A 16,553-nucleotide genomic window follows, 5' to 3' on the forward strand; every position below is an offset into this window, starting at 1 on the left:
TTCATTGTTTCATATTAAAGTTAATTCTATAACTTCAAAGTCTTCCTATGTTCTATTTGTTGTTCTTCTTCTTATTATTAATATTTTCAGTTTAAGCCTACAGCGTATCAGTTGCAGTGCAGTGGGCTTTAGCCCTTGCTTCATCTCTACCTAAGGAGAATGATGCGGCGGAGCTTTAGTCTTTTAACAAAAATCATATCGATAAGAAGTTAGATCTAAAACATGATTTTTATATCTGATTTTTAAAGAGATTTATAACTGGTTTAGGTCATTTTGGATGGTCTATAAAAGGTCAGTTTGGTCTTTATCAGATGCTTTCAAGATAAGTACATATATCAAAACAATTGAACACCCCATGAAAATCATCCATGAAGTGTCGCATTGGAGGAACTGAGGGTGATAAGGGTGCTACAGATCAAATTCAAATCCCCTTCTGCTCTTGAAGTGCTGTACAGTATGTCTGAGCCTTTAAGTTAATCACACACTGCCCCTAATGGCCATTCACAGAATTGTAATGTATAAAAAAAAAATTTATAAACCCAGGCCAATACAGTAAAAGATTTCTGCGTGGTGTGGTGTTATGTGGTGTGAGAACTTCTAATGTAACCAGTGGGCAGGTCTTTTAATTACTCTGCTGATAATAAACTCTATGCAGTGTGTCGTACAGACTAATAGTGCCGTCAAAAAGCATTAACAAACGAACAATCCTGTATTGTAGGAACCTGTACCTCCATTCAGCGTGCAAAAAGGTTTCAGCTGCTCTTAGCACACTTTGTGATTATAGTATTTAAGTATTAGATGACAAAAAATCAATACACCACTGCACACTGCATTAATTAATTTATTTACTGATGAATGACACGGGCACACTACGGGCAATTTGGGTTTACCAGTTAGTCTAATCTGGGTGTCTTTGGACTGTGGGGGGAAACCGGAAAACATGGAGGAAACCCATAAAGCATAGGGTGAACATGCAAACTCCGAGGGGGGAATCAAACCCTGGGCCCTGGAGGTGTGAGGCTGCCAGTAAAATCACTCACACTAGAAAATGTTACAGAATAAACCACAGACCATTCGTAATACTATGAATATTTACTGTACTGTACAGTTTCCCCTATTTCATTCTTATGATTTATATACAGTGGTGTGGTGGTACTGTCGCCTTGGTTTAATTCCAAGCCAGACTCAATTCCTGTCTCGGTGTGCATGGAGTTTGCATGTTCTCAGTGCGTGGTGGGTTTCCTCCGGGTACTCTGGTTTCCTTCCACAGTCCAAAGACATGCAGATCAGGCTAATTGGCGTCCCCAAATTGCCCGTAGTGTGTGAATGAGTGTGTGTATGTGTGTAGGCCCTGCGATAGATTAGCACCCTGTCCAGGGTGTACCCCGCCTTATACCCATGTCTCCTGGGATAGGCTCCAGGTCCCCACAACCCTGAATACAGAATAAAGCGGTATAAAAGATAAGTGAGATAGAGAGAGATATTTTATTGATCCTAAAGCGAATTTCTAACATCCAGTAGCAAGAATAGTTACACAGTAGTTCAAATTACAAATTGTCAATTGTGTCTCATGTGGGAGACAACCATGCTTCAACAGAAATCATTAAAGAAAAAAACATAATATATTGAGATGTGCAACTAATATATATCAATTAGAAAGTGACAGCATGGCAAAGGTTAGTGCATTGAAATGAATGGATTTATTACAGTGAGGATTAGTGTACATGCTAAGTAGATGAATAAATATGACGGTGAGCAGTAAGTCTATTATAAAGGGGAGTTGCATGTCTAATTGAGGATGAGAAGTGGTTATTGAAGGATCACCTGACCAAGAATCCCAATCACGTCCCCAGGCAATGTAAAGAGGTGTTAAAGCAGCATGTGGCTCCGGGAACAAGGGCTTTCCTGAGTTTATCAGTAGAGCAGCTCCATGTGTTGGATATGATACGTCCGTGAGTCCACCAGATCTGCCCCTTTACCTAAGACAAATCTATTCATAAAAATGTTTGACCTAGTTTTTAGCCTAGACTTAAACACTGAGACTGTGTCTGGGTCCCGAACACTAATTGGAAGACTATTCCATAACTTTGGGGCTTTGTAAGAAAAAGCTCTGCCCCCAGCTGTAGTTTTCATAATACGTGGTACTGACAAGCTGCATCATTGAAGTAGGCGTGGCGGATCATAAGACACTAGCAGCTCACGGAGGCGTGGGACCATTTAATGCTTTATATGTCAAACTTAGTATTTTAAAAACGACATGAAATTTCACTGGGAGCCAATTCAGTATGCATTCTGATGCTCAATGAATTTTAAAATATACAGATACAATAGAATGAGAAAATAATAAAGGGGTGAATTTGAATTTTGTCGTGAAAAAAGGCATAAAACCAGCAAAAAACAACAACACCCAAACAAATCAATAAAACTTAATAATGCCCACCAACCTATAACCCCGCCCATCTTTCCACTCTCCAAACCATGCCTTTGAGTGATGATGTCACAAACATTGATGACATCACACAGAGTAAAAGAGATAAACAAACAGAATCCGACTCTTTTTGCTGAGCATTGAGACTAATTGATCATGACCATGAGGTTAATGAATCTCAGAGATGAGAAACCAGCGATTCGGGACAAAGGCACGTTACGCCGAAGTCCCAGAATAATGGCAGCCGGGGATTATAAACCTGATGACGACATGCTTCGACACATCTGCTACAAGGAGACCCCTGTCAGGATCTTTAAAAACAGGAAGCGCAAGGGGGGTGAAGCCTGTAGCAATTTAATTGAGGAGTTAAACTCGAGCAATTCTCAGAAACCTGAAACACCTCCACAACATGTTTCCCCACCCGGCAGATGGACTTCGGTTATGATGAAGATGGGTTATATTTCGCTTGTCTTCCTCCTGGTAGTTTTTGGTGTTTGGTTCTCATACACATGTGTTACTAAATGGCTGGTTCTTCTTGCTGGACACTCAGACTTGGTTAAAGACGTAGAGTTAGTGAAACATGCCATGTCACACCAGGGGCTAAAATTCGAGACATGGATCGAGTCGCTAAAAAAAAAGATAACAGACCAGAAAGAGAAGACAGTACACAGGCCGGTCAGCCATCACCGGGCAGATGATGTTGGAATGGCTGACTACGCCCTGGAGTCTTTAGGCGCGTCTGTGATATCCAGTACAGAGACCTATAAAACCAAATACTGCAAAGTTTTTGGCATCAGTCTGTGGTGCAGGAATCATGGCCCTGAGACTGTAATACAGCCGGGGGTTTACCCTGGGCAATGCTGGGCATTTAGAGGTAGTCAAGGTTATCTGCTCATTTCTTTGTCATACCCTGTACGCATCACTCATGTGACCCTAGACCACATTCCTTTAGCGTTGTCATGCACAGGCCACACTGGGAGTGCGCCAAGAGACTTTGCAGTTTATGGGATGATGAATGAGAAAGAAGAAGGAGATCTTCTCGGAACATTCACCTATGACCAGGATGGAGAACCGGTCCAAACTTTTAAAATTCCAGACTCTCCGAGTAAGGTCTATAGACTGTGTGAGCTAAGGATCCTTAGTAACTGGGGTCACCCAAAACACACCTGTGTGTACCGCTTCAGGGTCCACAGCCAGCCCGGAGGCAGCCGAAAAATCTAGAAAACGAAAAAGTGAAGGAGATAAAATCAAACCTAATATGAAAATATAGATAAAAAAGGAAAAACAGACTTATTGCACAAATCCGAGCTCCCTTTTTGATGAGGGTTCCTTCAGGAAAGGGATCTGTTGATCTGTTGGGGTGACCCTGAACAGGACCAGATGAACGTGGGGAAAGAAGAAAAAGTTGCCAGGAGGTCCTGCTGATTGCTGGAGACTGTGTTCTTGTATTCGATTCAGGAAGATGGCTGGAAGGTCAACTTGCATAAGACGTGAGCCAAAACAAATGAGTTTTAGGAGTTGTTCAGCTTATGAATGTAAAAGAGAGTGGGGTAGATACACTGCTTGCTCAAGTTTCCATAATGACCTGCACTATGCTTTAAATTTGAGGAATCCCCACTCCTTGTTGGTGTTAGTCTTTTGGCTGCTTGTCGCAGGTTTAACGCCGGATGCCGTTAATGACACAACCCTCCCATGGGGGGGTGATTCCTGCTTCGGGGTCTGTGTGCATGGAGTTTGCATGTTCTCCTGTGCTTGGTGGGTACTCTGGTTTCCCAACAGAGTTCAAAGATATTAGGCTAATTGGGCTTTCCAAATAGCTTGTAGTGTGTGAATGTGCAATGTAAATGTTGACCGGAGGTCCTACTACAGTAATGAAATGGGAATAATACAAATGTATTCACGTGTCCCTAGGTAGACTACAGAGGTTACTAGATGGGTGGATGGATTTATCAGAAATATTCTTAAAAAAAAAAAGAAATCATTAATAGAATCCTGGTGATTGCAGTTAGCAGAGCAGGCGCCAGGGGGCAGCAGAGGCTCTGGTGCTGTTTGTAACTCCGCCTTCAACAGCCGCAGAAGAAGAAAGGAAGCGCACGAGCAACGTGAGAGCCATGCCGAAATCAAAGCGGGATAAGAAAGGTGGGTTTAAGTATATGAAATAAAGTTATCTGTGTCATGTTTTACAATGTAAATTTAAAGGGCAGATTAACATATTTCACCAGGTCCGCTGGATGAATTATCACGTTACATTTCCGCTCTTAGAGTGGAATGAAGTTCACTAATCGGCTCACGAGCTAAATACGGTTGGTGTAGGTCACGTGGCTTCCTCGTGGGTTTCAGGTCTAGTTAAGATGCATTCTGTTGTTTAATCTCCTGTTGAGTTGTAAGCGCTCCTGACTGAACACGTGACACTTCTGATGAGTTTCTAAACTCTTTTTTTCTCTTTCTGTCCACAGTCTCTCTGACCAAAACTGTCAAGAAGGGACTGGAATCTAAGCAGAACCTGATTGAGGAGGTCAGGAGCTTCTTCATTGTTTCTGCAAACATGACTGTTTTACTTTAAAGTTTGGTGTCCAGTAGGGATTCATTCAACCTTATTTGTTCCTGACATAATCTCAATGATCTTCCTGAGTGTTCCCATGTGACATCACACTTCTAATACAGAATGTTATTGTTCTGTATTAGAAAAAAGGGATAAAATCATAACAAGGACTTACCTGTGATTTTTACAAATCACTGACACTGGAGACTCCTTAAAATAACCTTCATGTATCAAGGGTTTCATGCGTTTAATCATTTTATAACACACTGCTGTACAAATCAAAGTGAACAAGTGGAAACAATACCTTTATCAAAACAAATGCATTAATGTAATCCTACACTGCTGTTATAGAGAATTAATTGATGCCTTCTGACGAGTTAGAGTGCAGAAATCAGCAGTAATGCTATGGTGGAAATGAACTGCTGTTCATCCCAGGTGTCATGATCTTATGATCTTGCTGGACAACAATCTGATCACTCTTTCAGTGTGCCCGCACCCTAGGGGGAACTCTGGAGAATTACTAGTCATTTTGTTCACACATTCCTAACATTAATTTCTCTTGCCGATTTCTTCATCACAACACACAAAAATTCGCCTATTTCTCTCCACACAAGCAACTCGGGTGCTTGTTCAGTCTACTGCAACTCACTCCTGGCAGGTCTGCCTCTGTCCACCATTTGTCCCCTGCAGCTGATCCAGAATGCAGCTGCACGATTTGTTTTTAGCCTTCCTAAGTTCTCCCACTTCTCCACTCCCTTCATTGGTTTCCTGTAGCTGCACGCATCAAATTCAAAACACTGAAGCTTGCCTACAAAGCTAAAAACGTCCCAGCACCCACTGACCTCTTAGCTGTAATCACACTGCACCATGTTCCCTCAGATCCTCCAGCACTGCTCAAATGATCCCACTATCTCTCAGGGATCGAGGCCCTTTTCTGTTTTGGCACCTAGCTGGTGGAATAAACCTTTCTCGAGATGTTCATACAGCCGAGTCTCTGGCAATCCTCAACCAACAGCTAAAGACCTATCTGTTTATGTATTTGGGGTAAACCAAAAAAACTTTCCTGACAATGTTTGATGGTACTGGGTTCGTAACCCAGTGTAAGGGTTTATCCAGTGATCGAATCTTCAAAGCACTTTTGTAATCGCTCTGGATAAGAGTGTCTGCCAAATGCCTAAATGTAAATTTTCATTTCCTGTTTCAGCTGCGGAAATGCATCGACACGTACAGATACGTGTTCATCTTCTCGGTGGAAAACATGAGGAACAGCAAACTGAAAGATGTCAGGACAGCGTGGAAGCACAGCCGGTGAGAGAGAGACTCGTGTACACACAGCACCCGGTCAGTGCTATCATTATTGTTAATTTAATCATTATCCCTTTTTGATCAGGTTTTTTTTTGGCAAGAACAAGGTGATGATGATTGCGCTCGGGAAAGGACCGACAGACGAATACAAGGATAATTTGCACAAGGTACCTGATCATTTATCTCTATCATTCAGCAGGTCAGAATGGATTGGAGCAGAATGTATGTATGAATTTGTGGTGTTTTACGTCTCGTTGTAGGTGAGCAAGTTCCTGCGAGGGGAAGTGGGAGTCCTGTTTACAAACAAAACCAAAGAGGACGTACTAGAGTAAGTAAATACACAGGGATATTTTTTCTTAGTTTGTAGTAAGAGGCTATACACTGATTTAGCAGTATTGCTAGATAGTAAAAAACCAAATAATTATACAGCGGCCCCAGAGTAATTATATTTCAGGGAAAATTGTCAGTAGAGTTTGTGCCATATATAACTACTTCTACCAATGAACTGCAACTTTCTCCAACTATTTAAATAATTGTTTTAAACATCAACTATTTTGCCTACACTGGGATAGGAGGCGATGGTCGAGTGTCTCATGAGATCTAAGGAGAGATGTAGATCAGCTCATTTCCTACAGTTCCCGGATAATTTTTTTGACAGTGTTTATATAATATATAAAGTGAAAAACCAGACTGGTTCCAAGTCAGATCCACGCTGTTATACTGTGACACCAAAAAACTCTCTTTACAGTTATTGATTGCACGAATAATAGTACAAATACAATAATTATCGTACATCCTTGCAACACTGCACAGACTCGGATCCACAGCATGCTCTTGTTCTGTCTGGAAGCACAGATCATCCACACCTTGATTGGTCGATGTCTTTAAGGGTGGGACCTTGTACTCATCTGCTAATCAATGAATCAAAAATAAACATGACTGACTGTGCTGTAGGATCAAGTTCTGATTTTATGTGTAGTATTTCTGCGCATCATTACACACCATGTATCGATTCCCCTCACCTCCTGTATTACAGGTATTTCGCTGGGTTCAGGGAGACGGATTACGCTCGAGCGGGGAATGTGGCTCATATGGCAGTTACTCTGGACGAGGGGCCGCTTGAACAGTTCTCCCACTCCATGGAGCCTCAGCTCAGACAGCTAGGACTGCCTACAGCGCTTAAAAAAGGTGTGCACACACCAGAATATTTTAACCTGCATGGTAAACCACATATCCGGTGCACTCAATAGCAGGAAAACGACATAACCTGTGAGTGTACAATTTACAAATGTAATACACCAGTGGTTTGAGACGGCCTTCAATTGGCTGGATCTTTAAATGAATTTCAGGTATTTCAGATTGACCGACACGTCAATCCATGCTATTATCTAATCAAGATCACACTCAAGGTTATGCTGTTGTACTGAATGTCAGCACAGCTGTGATGCGGTTGTTGACATGAGAGTGCAGGGCAAGTACAGAAGATATAATAGCCGTGCTGGTATTCAGTACAACAGCACGAACTGGAGTGTGATAGTGCTTTTATAAAACAGTTCCACAAACACCATTTATCATCAGTAGATTACAATTTATTTCATTATTTAACAACTTCCTTTTTCAGAAGGAGGAGACTGTGTGGTCTTAAAGATGACATAATGTTATCAGATGTATTTTATGTTCTTGCTAAAAGTGTATTTGGGTTTTGGCAGGGTGTTGCTCTCTCTGCTTAGTACTGCGGACCGTACAGACCTATTTTCACCCAAGCTGTGTCTAACAACAATTTAAAATGTGTCCACAGGAGTTGTCACGTTATTGAAGGACTATGAAGTGTGTAAAGAAGGAGACACACTGACTCCTGAACAAGCCCGAATCCTGGTGAGTGCTACATTTACACTGATTACATTTCTGTTTATCATATGACCCGGGAAATTCTGACCGAGAAGCTAAAAATATTAAATGGTAAAACTGCTTTAGTTTGCGCGCGCGTGGATGTGTCTGTGTGGACGTGAAGCTGATTTAACCTGTTGTACGAACTGCTTCCAGAAACTGTTCGGGTTCGAGATGGCTGAGTTCAAGGTGACAGTAAAGTGCATGTGGAATTCAGAGACGGGAGATTTCGAGCTGTTGGAGGAAGGTGAAGAGGCTGCTCAGGGGGAGGAAGATGACGACGACGATGATGAAGAGTGCTAGGAGGAAAAAAAAATGGACTGTGGACTAGTAACATGGACATGGTGGCCTAACCTGTAAAGGCACAATACAGTTGTGCAGATTGTTCCTTTGACATCATCCACTTGTTTGAGCCCTTCATATTATAATGTAAGCAAACAGCATCACTTTGAAAGTAGTATATTATTATTATTATTAAGTGTGCTGATATGGGATTAAATGCTTAGACTTTTTTTTTAAACAATATGATGAATCTTTGGTGATCTTTATTAGAATATCAAAAATAAGCCCTAAATTACAAAGTCAAAAATTAAGTAGAAATGTTAACCTGAATGGAAACAAAGGAATTTTTGCTCAGCTGTGAGCTGCTTTTAATACGCTATATTTCCTGGGAAAATTATTCTAGTCAATTTTAATTTCCAGCTGTGATTAGCAGTGTGTGCGTTTGTTCTTTTTCCCCCTCGAGGAAATGTCTAGCGAAAGTAGTTAGGACACTCATGAGACACGAGATCCCAGCCACGCTTGAAGGCATCCACCACTTCCTGCTTTAAAGGACCACCTTCAGCTGCTTCTAAGTTCTCGTGAAGCTGCTCCATGGTGGACATCCCGATGATCATGGCGTCTCCAAGCTCACCCTGAGACACAGGAAAATTTACTTAACATCATGCTTGTTAACATTTTGTGAACAAATCTTACTCTCTGGGAATGTTATTTACACAAGACACAAGTTCTTGAGGAAGACTTGAGTACTTGCTTAATTATGACCGATTCGCTTTTATATTTGCTTTAAACTGGTTCCTTATGAATTCTTAGACAGTGGCAGCATTTGAAGTTATTATGGATGACAGAGTGTTGCTGATCCAGAGTCTGTTACTGTACAACATGACCAAACCAATGGAAAAGTTTGCATCCTCTTAGGACAGTGATGGCGAGATGAAGCTTCATGAAGCCCTGAAGACTTCCAACCAATTGGTTCACAAGAAATTCCCCCCCACTGATCTAAGAATGTAAGATGAGCAGATGTGTTTGTAGTCATTTTACTAGTACTGTATGTGATCCTCTTAAAGCTCTCTTACCCTACTGTAAGTTTGGCATGGGAATTATCAATGATTCTCATTAAACTATGCATTTTTCTATTGTGAGCACAAGATAATGGCCCATTTAAATAATCTGTTGTCTTCTCCAATTAACGTGCTTGTGGTTTTTTTTTTTGTAAATAGTAGTTATAAGATTTCTGTGCCGGTTATATTCATGTTCCATGGCAGTAGCACACATACCAAAGTGACCTGCCTCTATTACATTTATAAGTTCTTTGAAACATTGTGAAATGTTTCTTATGAGAGAGAGAGGGACTGTGATGTTTTCCAACTGGGGAAATGTTAGAGGATAAAAACATAATAAATGCTTAGTTAATGTGAGTCTGGCAGGATGTGATTAACTATTTTCAAGCAGGCAGTGTTACTGAAATAAGGAAAGAAAAGAGCAGTGCTTGTGCAACTGGTGGTTGTGCAAAGATTCCTTGGGCTTTATATCTTTTTTATATCTCTCTCTCTCTCTATATATATATATATATATATATATTTATATATATATATATATATATATATATATATATAGAGAGAGAGAGAGAGAGAGAGATCCTGAGTGAACTACTTCACATATTGACTGAAGGATATTGCAGTTACCTTTGCACAGCATTTGGCAGACGCCCTTATGCAGACTTAATAAATACTGTATATACCCTTACTCTGGTTCACTAGGTTACTAACTAAAAGTACCATCAGTCAAGTACATAAACATAAGTCGATTAAAAGTGCGTTGCTTTAAGATGGCAAGTGACTTGGCTGTACAGGAAGTTCATTCTACAACCTAGGAGTGATTTTTAAAAAAAATTTTTTTTATATATATATATACACACAGTGGTGTGAAAAAACTATTTGCCCCCTTCCTGATTTCTTATTCTTTTGCATGTTTGTCACACTTAAATGTTTCTACTCATCAAAAACCGTTAACTATTAGTCAAAGATAACATAATTGAACACAAAATGCAGTTTTTAAATGAAGGTTTACGTTATTAAGGGAGAAAAAAAAATCCAAACCTACATGGCCCTGTGTGAAAAAGTGATTGCCCCGCTTGTTAAAAAATAACTTTTATCACACCTGAGTTCAATTTCTGTAGTCACCCCCAGGCCTGATTACTGCCACACCTGTTTCAGTCAAGAAATCACTTAAATAGGAGCTACCTGACACAGAGAAGTAGACTAAAAGCGCCTCAAAAGCTAAACATCATGCCAAGATCCAAAGAAATTCAGGAACAAATGAGAACAAAAGTAATCAAAAGTAGAGATCTATCAGTCTGGTAAAGGTTATAAAGCCATTTCTAAAGCTTTGGGACTCCAGCGAACCACAGTGAGAGCCATTATCCACAAAGGGCAAAAACATGGAACAATGGTGAACCTTCCCAGGAGTGGCCGGCCGACCAAAAATACCCCAAGAGCGCAGAGACAACTCATCCGAGAGGCCACAAAAGACCCCAGGACAACATCTAAAGAACTGCAGGCCTCACTTGCCTCAATTAAGGTCAGTGTTCACGACTCCACCATAAGAAAGAGACAAGGGCAAAAACGGCCTACATGGCAGATTTCCAAGGCGCAAACCACTTTTAAGCAAAAAGAACATTAAGGCTCGTCTCAATGATTGCCAAGACTTTTGGGAAAATACCTTGTGGACCGACGAGACAAAAGTTGAACTTTTTGGAAGGTGCGTGTCCCGTTACATCTGGCGTAAAAGTAACACAGCATTTCAGAAAAAGAACACCATACCAACAGTAAAACATGGGGGTGGTAGTGTGATGGTCTGGGGTTGTTTTGCTGCTTCAGGACCTGGAAGGCTTGCTGTGATAGATGGAACCATGAATTCTACTGTCTACCAAAAAATCCTGAAGGAGAATGTCCGGCCATCTGTTCGTCAACTCAAGCTGAAGCGATCTTGGGTGCTGAAGCAGGACAATGACCCAAAACACACCAGCAAATTCACCTCTGAATGGCTGAAGGAAAAACAAAATGAAGACTTTGGAGTGGCCTAGTCAAAGTCCTGACCTGAATCCTATTGAGATGTTGTGGCATGACCTTAAAAAGGCGGTTCATGCTAGAAAACCCTCAAAAAAAGCTGAATTACAACAATTCTGCAAAGATGAGTGGGCCAAAATTCCTCCAGAGCGCTGTAAAAGACTCGTTGCAAGTTATCGCAAACGCTTGATTGCAGTTATTGCTGCTAAGGGTGGCCCAACCAGTTATTAGGTTCAGGGGTCAATTACTTTTTCACACAGGGCCATGTAGGTTTGGATTTTTTTTTCTCCCTAAATAATAAAAACCATCATTTAAAAACTGCATTTTGTGTTTACTTGTTATCTTTGACTAATAGTTAAATGTGTTTGATGATCAGAAACATTTTGTGTGACAAACATGCAAAAGAATAAGAAATCAGGAAGGGGGCAAATAGTTTTTCACACCACTGTAATATATAAAATGGGTATATATTTTTTGCACAGTTATTTACAAACCAAGATAATCCTGCAAATAATAGACCAATAACATTCAGAGCATAAAAAAAGCGCTTTGGCTTTATATCTGTCAATACATGGTGGCAGGATTCGAACCACTTTGTGAACCGCTAATCGCAGCGAGGCTTCAAACGTTATTCATGACGTCAGTCGCCGTAAACAATACATTTCCCCAATTTTCATTTTATCATTATGTATGGAAAAAGGGCCTTTGGAATGTGAAAGAATTCACTCATGTTCAATTTTTAACTTGTAATTTTTTGTACATAGATTGTTGAATTGTTGTAGATGATTGCCTTTCCCCACATTTAAAGGATGGAAACTGACACACTATACAGTCACGGCACACCAGGCCATGTAAATACTCGTTAGCTGTTTGTTCTATTAATTATGACCACCAAAATGGTGTGTGTATGAAAAATATCAGTAATTTCGAATATGGTTATTAACACTTGTCAAACATCTTAAATTAAAGCCTAATCCTAAGTGCCAAAAACCTCTCTCTGTCCCAAAAAGTATAGACCTGATTGTATATTACACAGAGTCAGATATTGGGTCACTTTTCATTTAATATTCAGTATTGTATTTCAGAGCTTGTACCTTGAGCTGAGAGTGGTGATACATCCAACGTATTGCAGCTGAGGTCAAAGTTGGCTTGTCGGGACCGTACGCCTCGTCAAGAGCCTTCAGGACGCCGTCTATAGCACGGAAATGGCTATCTTTCCAATACCTACAAATTCAGATTAACAGAATGATCAATAAAACACCTCAAACTAATTTGCTCATGGTTTTGTGCAGCAAACCAAACAGACCAATAAATGAGGCTGTAAAAGTGCTTCTGAAAGCTAGACCTAGCCTGATTAACAGTACTAGTTAACTGTACTAGTGGTGGTGATGGGGCTTGAACCTGACCACCTCTATGCTGTCGTCAATCTCCTACTACTGATCCTGAGTAAACAAGGAGCTCACATGGCTGAGTTGACTGGAGGATATTGCAGTTACATTTGCACTGCATTTGGCAGATGCCCTTATGCAAACTCAATAAATATTTATTTATTGATGTTTATTTATTTTGTCTCTATTTATTTGATCCCATGAGGAAAATAATTGTGTTACAGCAGCAGCTGGTTACAGAAACAGGTTTAGAGAAAAATGTCAGAAATAAGACCTGGGAAGAGATTTACCGGTCTCTATAGGCAGCAGCCCATGTGTTTCCAAAGAAGCGTCCTGCAGGCTGAGCTCCATCTTTATCCTCATAATGGTATTTCCCAGTGAGAAGGCCTCCTAAATAAAGATTACTCAGGGTTATTACATCTCAAGATGTTTCAAACAAGTGATGTATGAATCAATCATGTTCGGTCTTATGCTAATTGCTTTATACCTGTGTTTAGCCTCTATTTAATTGTAATTAGTGCTCAACGTCTAAAAGACATAATTGGTGCTCAAAGAAAAGTTACGTCTGTCACAGGAAATGTGTTTCTAGTCAGTTACATACCTAGATTTAGGCAAATTGAGGCACATTGAGATTTATCTTATTTATATCAGGGAAAAACTAAACGAGTGTGAATGTTAGCATTACAAATGCAAAGATGATCCAAAATACACTACTATGCTAACATACCCGCCAAGGGGTTGTAGGCGTAGAAACGTATGCCGAAGTATCGCAGACACGGCAGCAGTTCCGTCTCCACTTGTCGAGTCGTAGCGTTGTACATGCCCTTTAAAGAACACATTCAAGTTGTAAGCTCTACACGAGCAATAGATCAGTGAAATCTCTGTGACTCACCTGGTAGACGGTAGGAACGATCCAGCTATTATGTTTGCAGATGCAGCAAATTTCAGCCACTTCCCATGAGGCATAGTTAGATAAACCCAGCTCTTTAAACTTTCCCTGGCAAATAAAACTTTTTTTTAATTTCTTGTTAAAAGCGAGCAGCCATGATTTACTATATATTAAAGCAGGACATGGATATACAGGGCTGCTCTACCTCTTTGTGCAGCTGGTTGCAGGCTCTGAGCGTGTCCTGGACGGGGTTCTCATGGTCTGGAGCATGTAAGTAGAAGATGTCAACGCTTTGAGCATGCAGCCTCTGAAGCGACGTCTCAAGCTGAGAGCGTACACTCTCAGGCTTCAGCGTCTTGCCCTCCCAGGGGTTCGCTTTGGTGGCAATTCGAACTAAAAGAAACAAAAATCTTTAATTAATTGGAATTCATTCTGTATTTGTGCGAGACCCCTTTTCAGCCATAAGAGAGAATGTCCATACCAAGCAGTCCATTTCAAAGTGGGTGTTACACAGAGTATATACAGTATATAACATAATATAATACAATATGTTGTTAGTCTTTCGGTTGCTTCAGTAGGGGGGTTGCCACAGCAGACCAACTGATTCACACAACAACTTGGCACAGGTTTTACGCTGGACGCATCCAGTGGCTGGTATTTGGACATTGGCTGGGACTCGAACACGGCACTGCACACTGCATGGCAGGCGAGAAACTATATTTGAGTTAGAAATAAGGAGGTTGAACAATTTGTTTGTGCAACTGTATATATTATGTTAGAATTTTCGTTGCAACTGTATATAATATAATACAGTAAAATCTTTTTTTGCAAGTAATTTGGTCTGTGAGCATCTTGCAAGATGAGCAAAATTTGTAAATAAATTTGAACTTTTGGGGGTCTTAACATGCTCAAAAATTCATGGAAATTGGCAGACAGGTTGTATTCTGCTGCCATTAGAATTAATGCCTGAGAGTCACACAAGGTTTTGCTGCATAGCTCATACACACTTGCACATATGCACACAAAACTTGGTACACATTTAGCTGACAACAACTTTCACACTGCAATATTTCACACTGAGGATGCAAAATTGCGGAGGGGTTTTTGATTTCTTAAACAGGTCAGCCGTGATGATGCCTTAAACCTATGCTGAAAAGTGGTGGATAACTGTCTGTGCGACATCACATTAAGTCACATCACAGCTAATGACATGAGTAACATCATAGTGTGATGCTTTTTTTTTTTTTCAGGATCCATGACCTTTTGGAGGTTTCAAAATAGATTTTCTCCCCATTCTACACACTTACACATCACAAATGTCAACATTCACACACTCACATCTCTCTTTCACCGCACACACACACACACTCAAAGTGACAAGGTCCAAGCAGACATCAGTCCAATTACATCATAGAGTGTGAAGCATGCAAGTTGTGTGGTGCAGCCCAGGCAGCAATAGCTTTTTAGAGGTCTTAATATGCTCAAAAGACACACAGGTCTGGTGCACCCTCGAGGCCATGGTGCGAGGTGCTTGGGCCCACTCATCGTTGCTTGCAACTGCATATTTACTTTTGTTAATTTTAGTTGAATGCATGTAGCACCTTGGTCCTGGAGGAACGTTGATTTGTTTCACTGTGTACTGAACAAAATATGGTTGAAATGACAATAAAAGTCTATTTGACTTAACATGGCAAATGTCCAAATCTGTGTTGATTTATTTTTGTGCTTTATTGCCACTTTTAGTAGTGCAATATATTTCCAAATAATAATACTAATACTAAACTTTAGACAGTTTAAATATTTTTTTATTATAAACCATTATACCTGTCTGAGGCAGGTGCATTGCTCCGATCACTGTCTCCGCGTGCCCGTCTGTGTACATGAACGCGGTGTCCAGCTCGTCGTGCCCGCGCTCCAAAAACGCCTTCACCATCTTCGCGCTCGTGTCCGCGTCTGCGCGCCCCCCGAACGCCATGCTACCCAGAACCGTAGCTGGAACTGCGCGTGAGCTGCGACACGACGACATACTGACAGACTGACTCGGGTGTGTGAGTGTGACAGTCAGTGCCCGGACCGCGTTCTGCCCAGCTCGTATTACTCTCAGCATATTCATACAGCGCATGACAGTCGGACCGTAAACACGGTGCAAAGGTCGTAAAGTCGCATAGGGAGTGTCGCAAAAGTGCTGACTTATAATATCAGTGCTGGGAAGTTCAGATAATGAAATAACCAATTCCGTCCTTTAAGTCTCGTTCAGTAAAATGAACGAATCTTTTTTCGAGTCATTTCCTTTTACTTCGTTCATTATAGCGAAATGTAATTAAAATGTTTCCTGTTACTTTCCTAACACCTACTTCTTACGCAAACATTGACCGCACAACAAACAAGACAAAAATATAATTTTATAAGAAAAATGAAAAAAAAAAAAAAAAATCATTAATTATTTCAGACTGGAGTGGTTAAGGGTATGTCGCGGTCACGTGATGAACAAACGATTCGTGAAACCCGAAGACTCGAAACTGTACAGAACCTGTGATATTCCGCATGGGCGACTGAACGAATCATTCCGCGAGTCGACTCGTTGTTCCCGAGTCACACTAAAGATTCATTCAGAATCAAGGAATCATTTAAGACTCATCACTAGAGCAGAAAGTGTTATTTAGGATATTTGCCTGTTTTATGTTTGTTTAACTAGTTTTAATAAATTGTTTGAGTTACTGTTTGCACAATTATTATTCCCCTGTTTTATAACCTCACACACACACAC

At 40.6% G+C, this 16,553-nt stretch overlaps 2 protein-coding genes across 2 annotated transcripts; one reads left to right on the plus strand and one right to left on the minus strand.

Moving 5' to 3' along the window:
• The first annotated feature begins 4,485 nt into the window (after positions 1-4,485).
• On the plus strand, positions 4,486-9,222 carry mrto4 (MRT4 homolog, ribosome maturation factor). The gene is made up of 8 exons (XM_053484515.1): positions 4,486-4,567; positions 4,885-4,943; positions 6,175-6,278; positions 6,361-6,442; positions 6,536-6,603; positions 7,312-7,463; positions 8,074-8,150; positions 8,319-9,222. The coding sequence occupies exons 1-8, from the start codon at positions 4,540-4,542 to the stop codon at positions 8,463-8,465; spliced, it is 717 nt and encodes a 238-aa protein (XP_053340490.1). The 5' UTR covers positions 4,486-4,539; the 3' UTR covers positions 8,466-9,222.
• Positions 8,915-16,022, minus strand: akr7a3 (aldo-keto reductase family 7, member A3 (aflatoxin aldehyde reductase)). Its single transcript, XM_053484514.1, has 7 exons — positions 15,611-16,022; positions 13,992-14,179; positions 13,790-13,894; positions 13,625-13,721; positions 13,188-13,287; positions 12,604-12,733; positions 8,915-9,076 (listed from the first exon to the last, which is right to left on the minus strand). Exons 1-7 carry the CDS (start codon positions 15,906-15,908, stop codon positions 8,915-8,917), a joined length of 1,080 nt encoding a protein of 359 aa, XP_053340489.1. The 5' UTR covers positions 15,909-16,022.
• Positions 16,023-16,553: the final 531 nt, after the last annotated feature.

Source organism: Clarias gariepinus, chromosome 23 (genome assembly GCF_024256425.1).
Source record: "Clarias gariepinus isolate MV-2021 ecotype Netherlands chromosome 23, CGAR_prim_01v2, whole genome shotgun sequence".
Classification (NCBI taxonomy): Eukaryota; Metazoa; Chordata; class Actinopteri; order Siluriformes; family Clariidae; genus Clarias; species Clarias gariepinus.

Bases quoted from the DNA above. Each gene is read 5' to 3' on its own strand.
- akr7a3 (XM_053484514.1), bottom strand. From the start codon at position 15,908: ATGCGCTGTATGAATATGCTGAGAGTAATACGAGCTGGGCAGAACGCG. The intron at 14,180-15,610 runs GTATAATGGTTT...TGTTTCTTTTAG, and splicing joins AATGCACCTGCCTCAGACAG to TTCGAATTGCCACCAAAGCG. The intron at 13,288-13,624 runs GTATGTTAGCAT...ATCTTTATTTAG, and splicing joins CGCCTACAACCCCTTGGCGG to GAGGCCTTCTCACTGGGAAA.
- mrto4 (XM_053484515.1), top strand. From the start codon at position 4,540: ATGCCGAAATCAAAGCGGGATAAGAAAG. The intron at 6,279-6,360 runs GTGAGAGAGAGA...CTTTTTGATCAG, and splicing joins ACAGCGTGGAAGCACAGCCG to GTTTTTTTTTGGCAAGAACA. The intron at 6,604-7,311 runs GTAAGTAAATAC...CCTGTATTACAG, and splicing joins ACCAAAGAGGACGTACTAGA to GTATTTCGCTGGGTTCAGGG.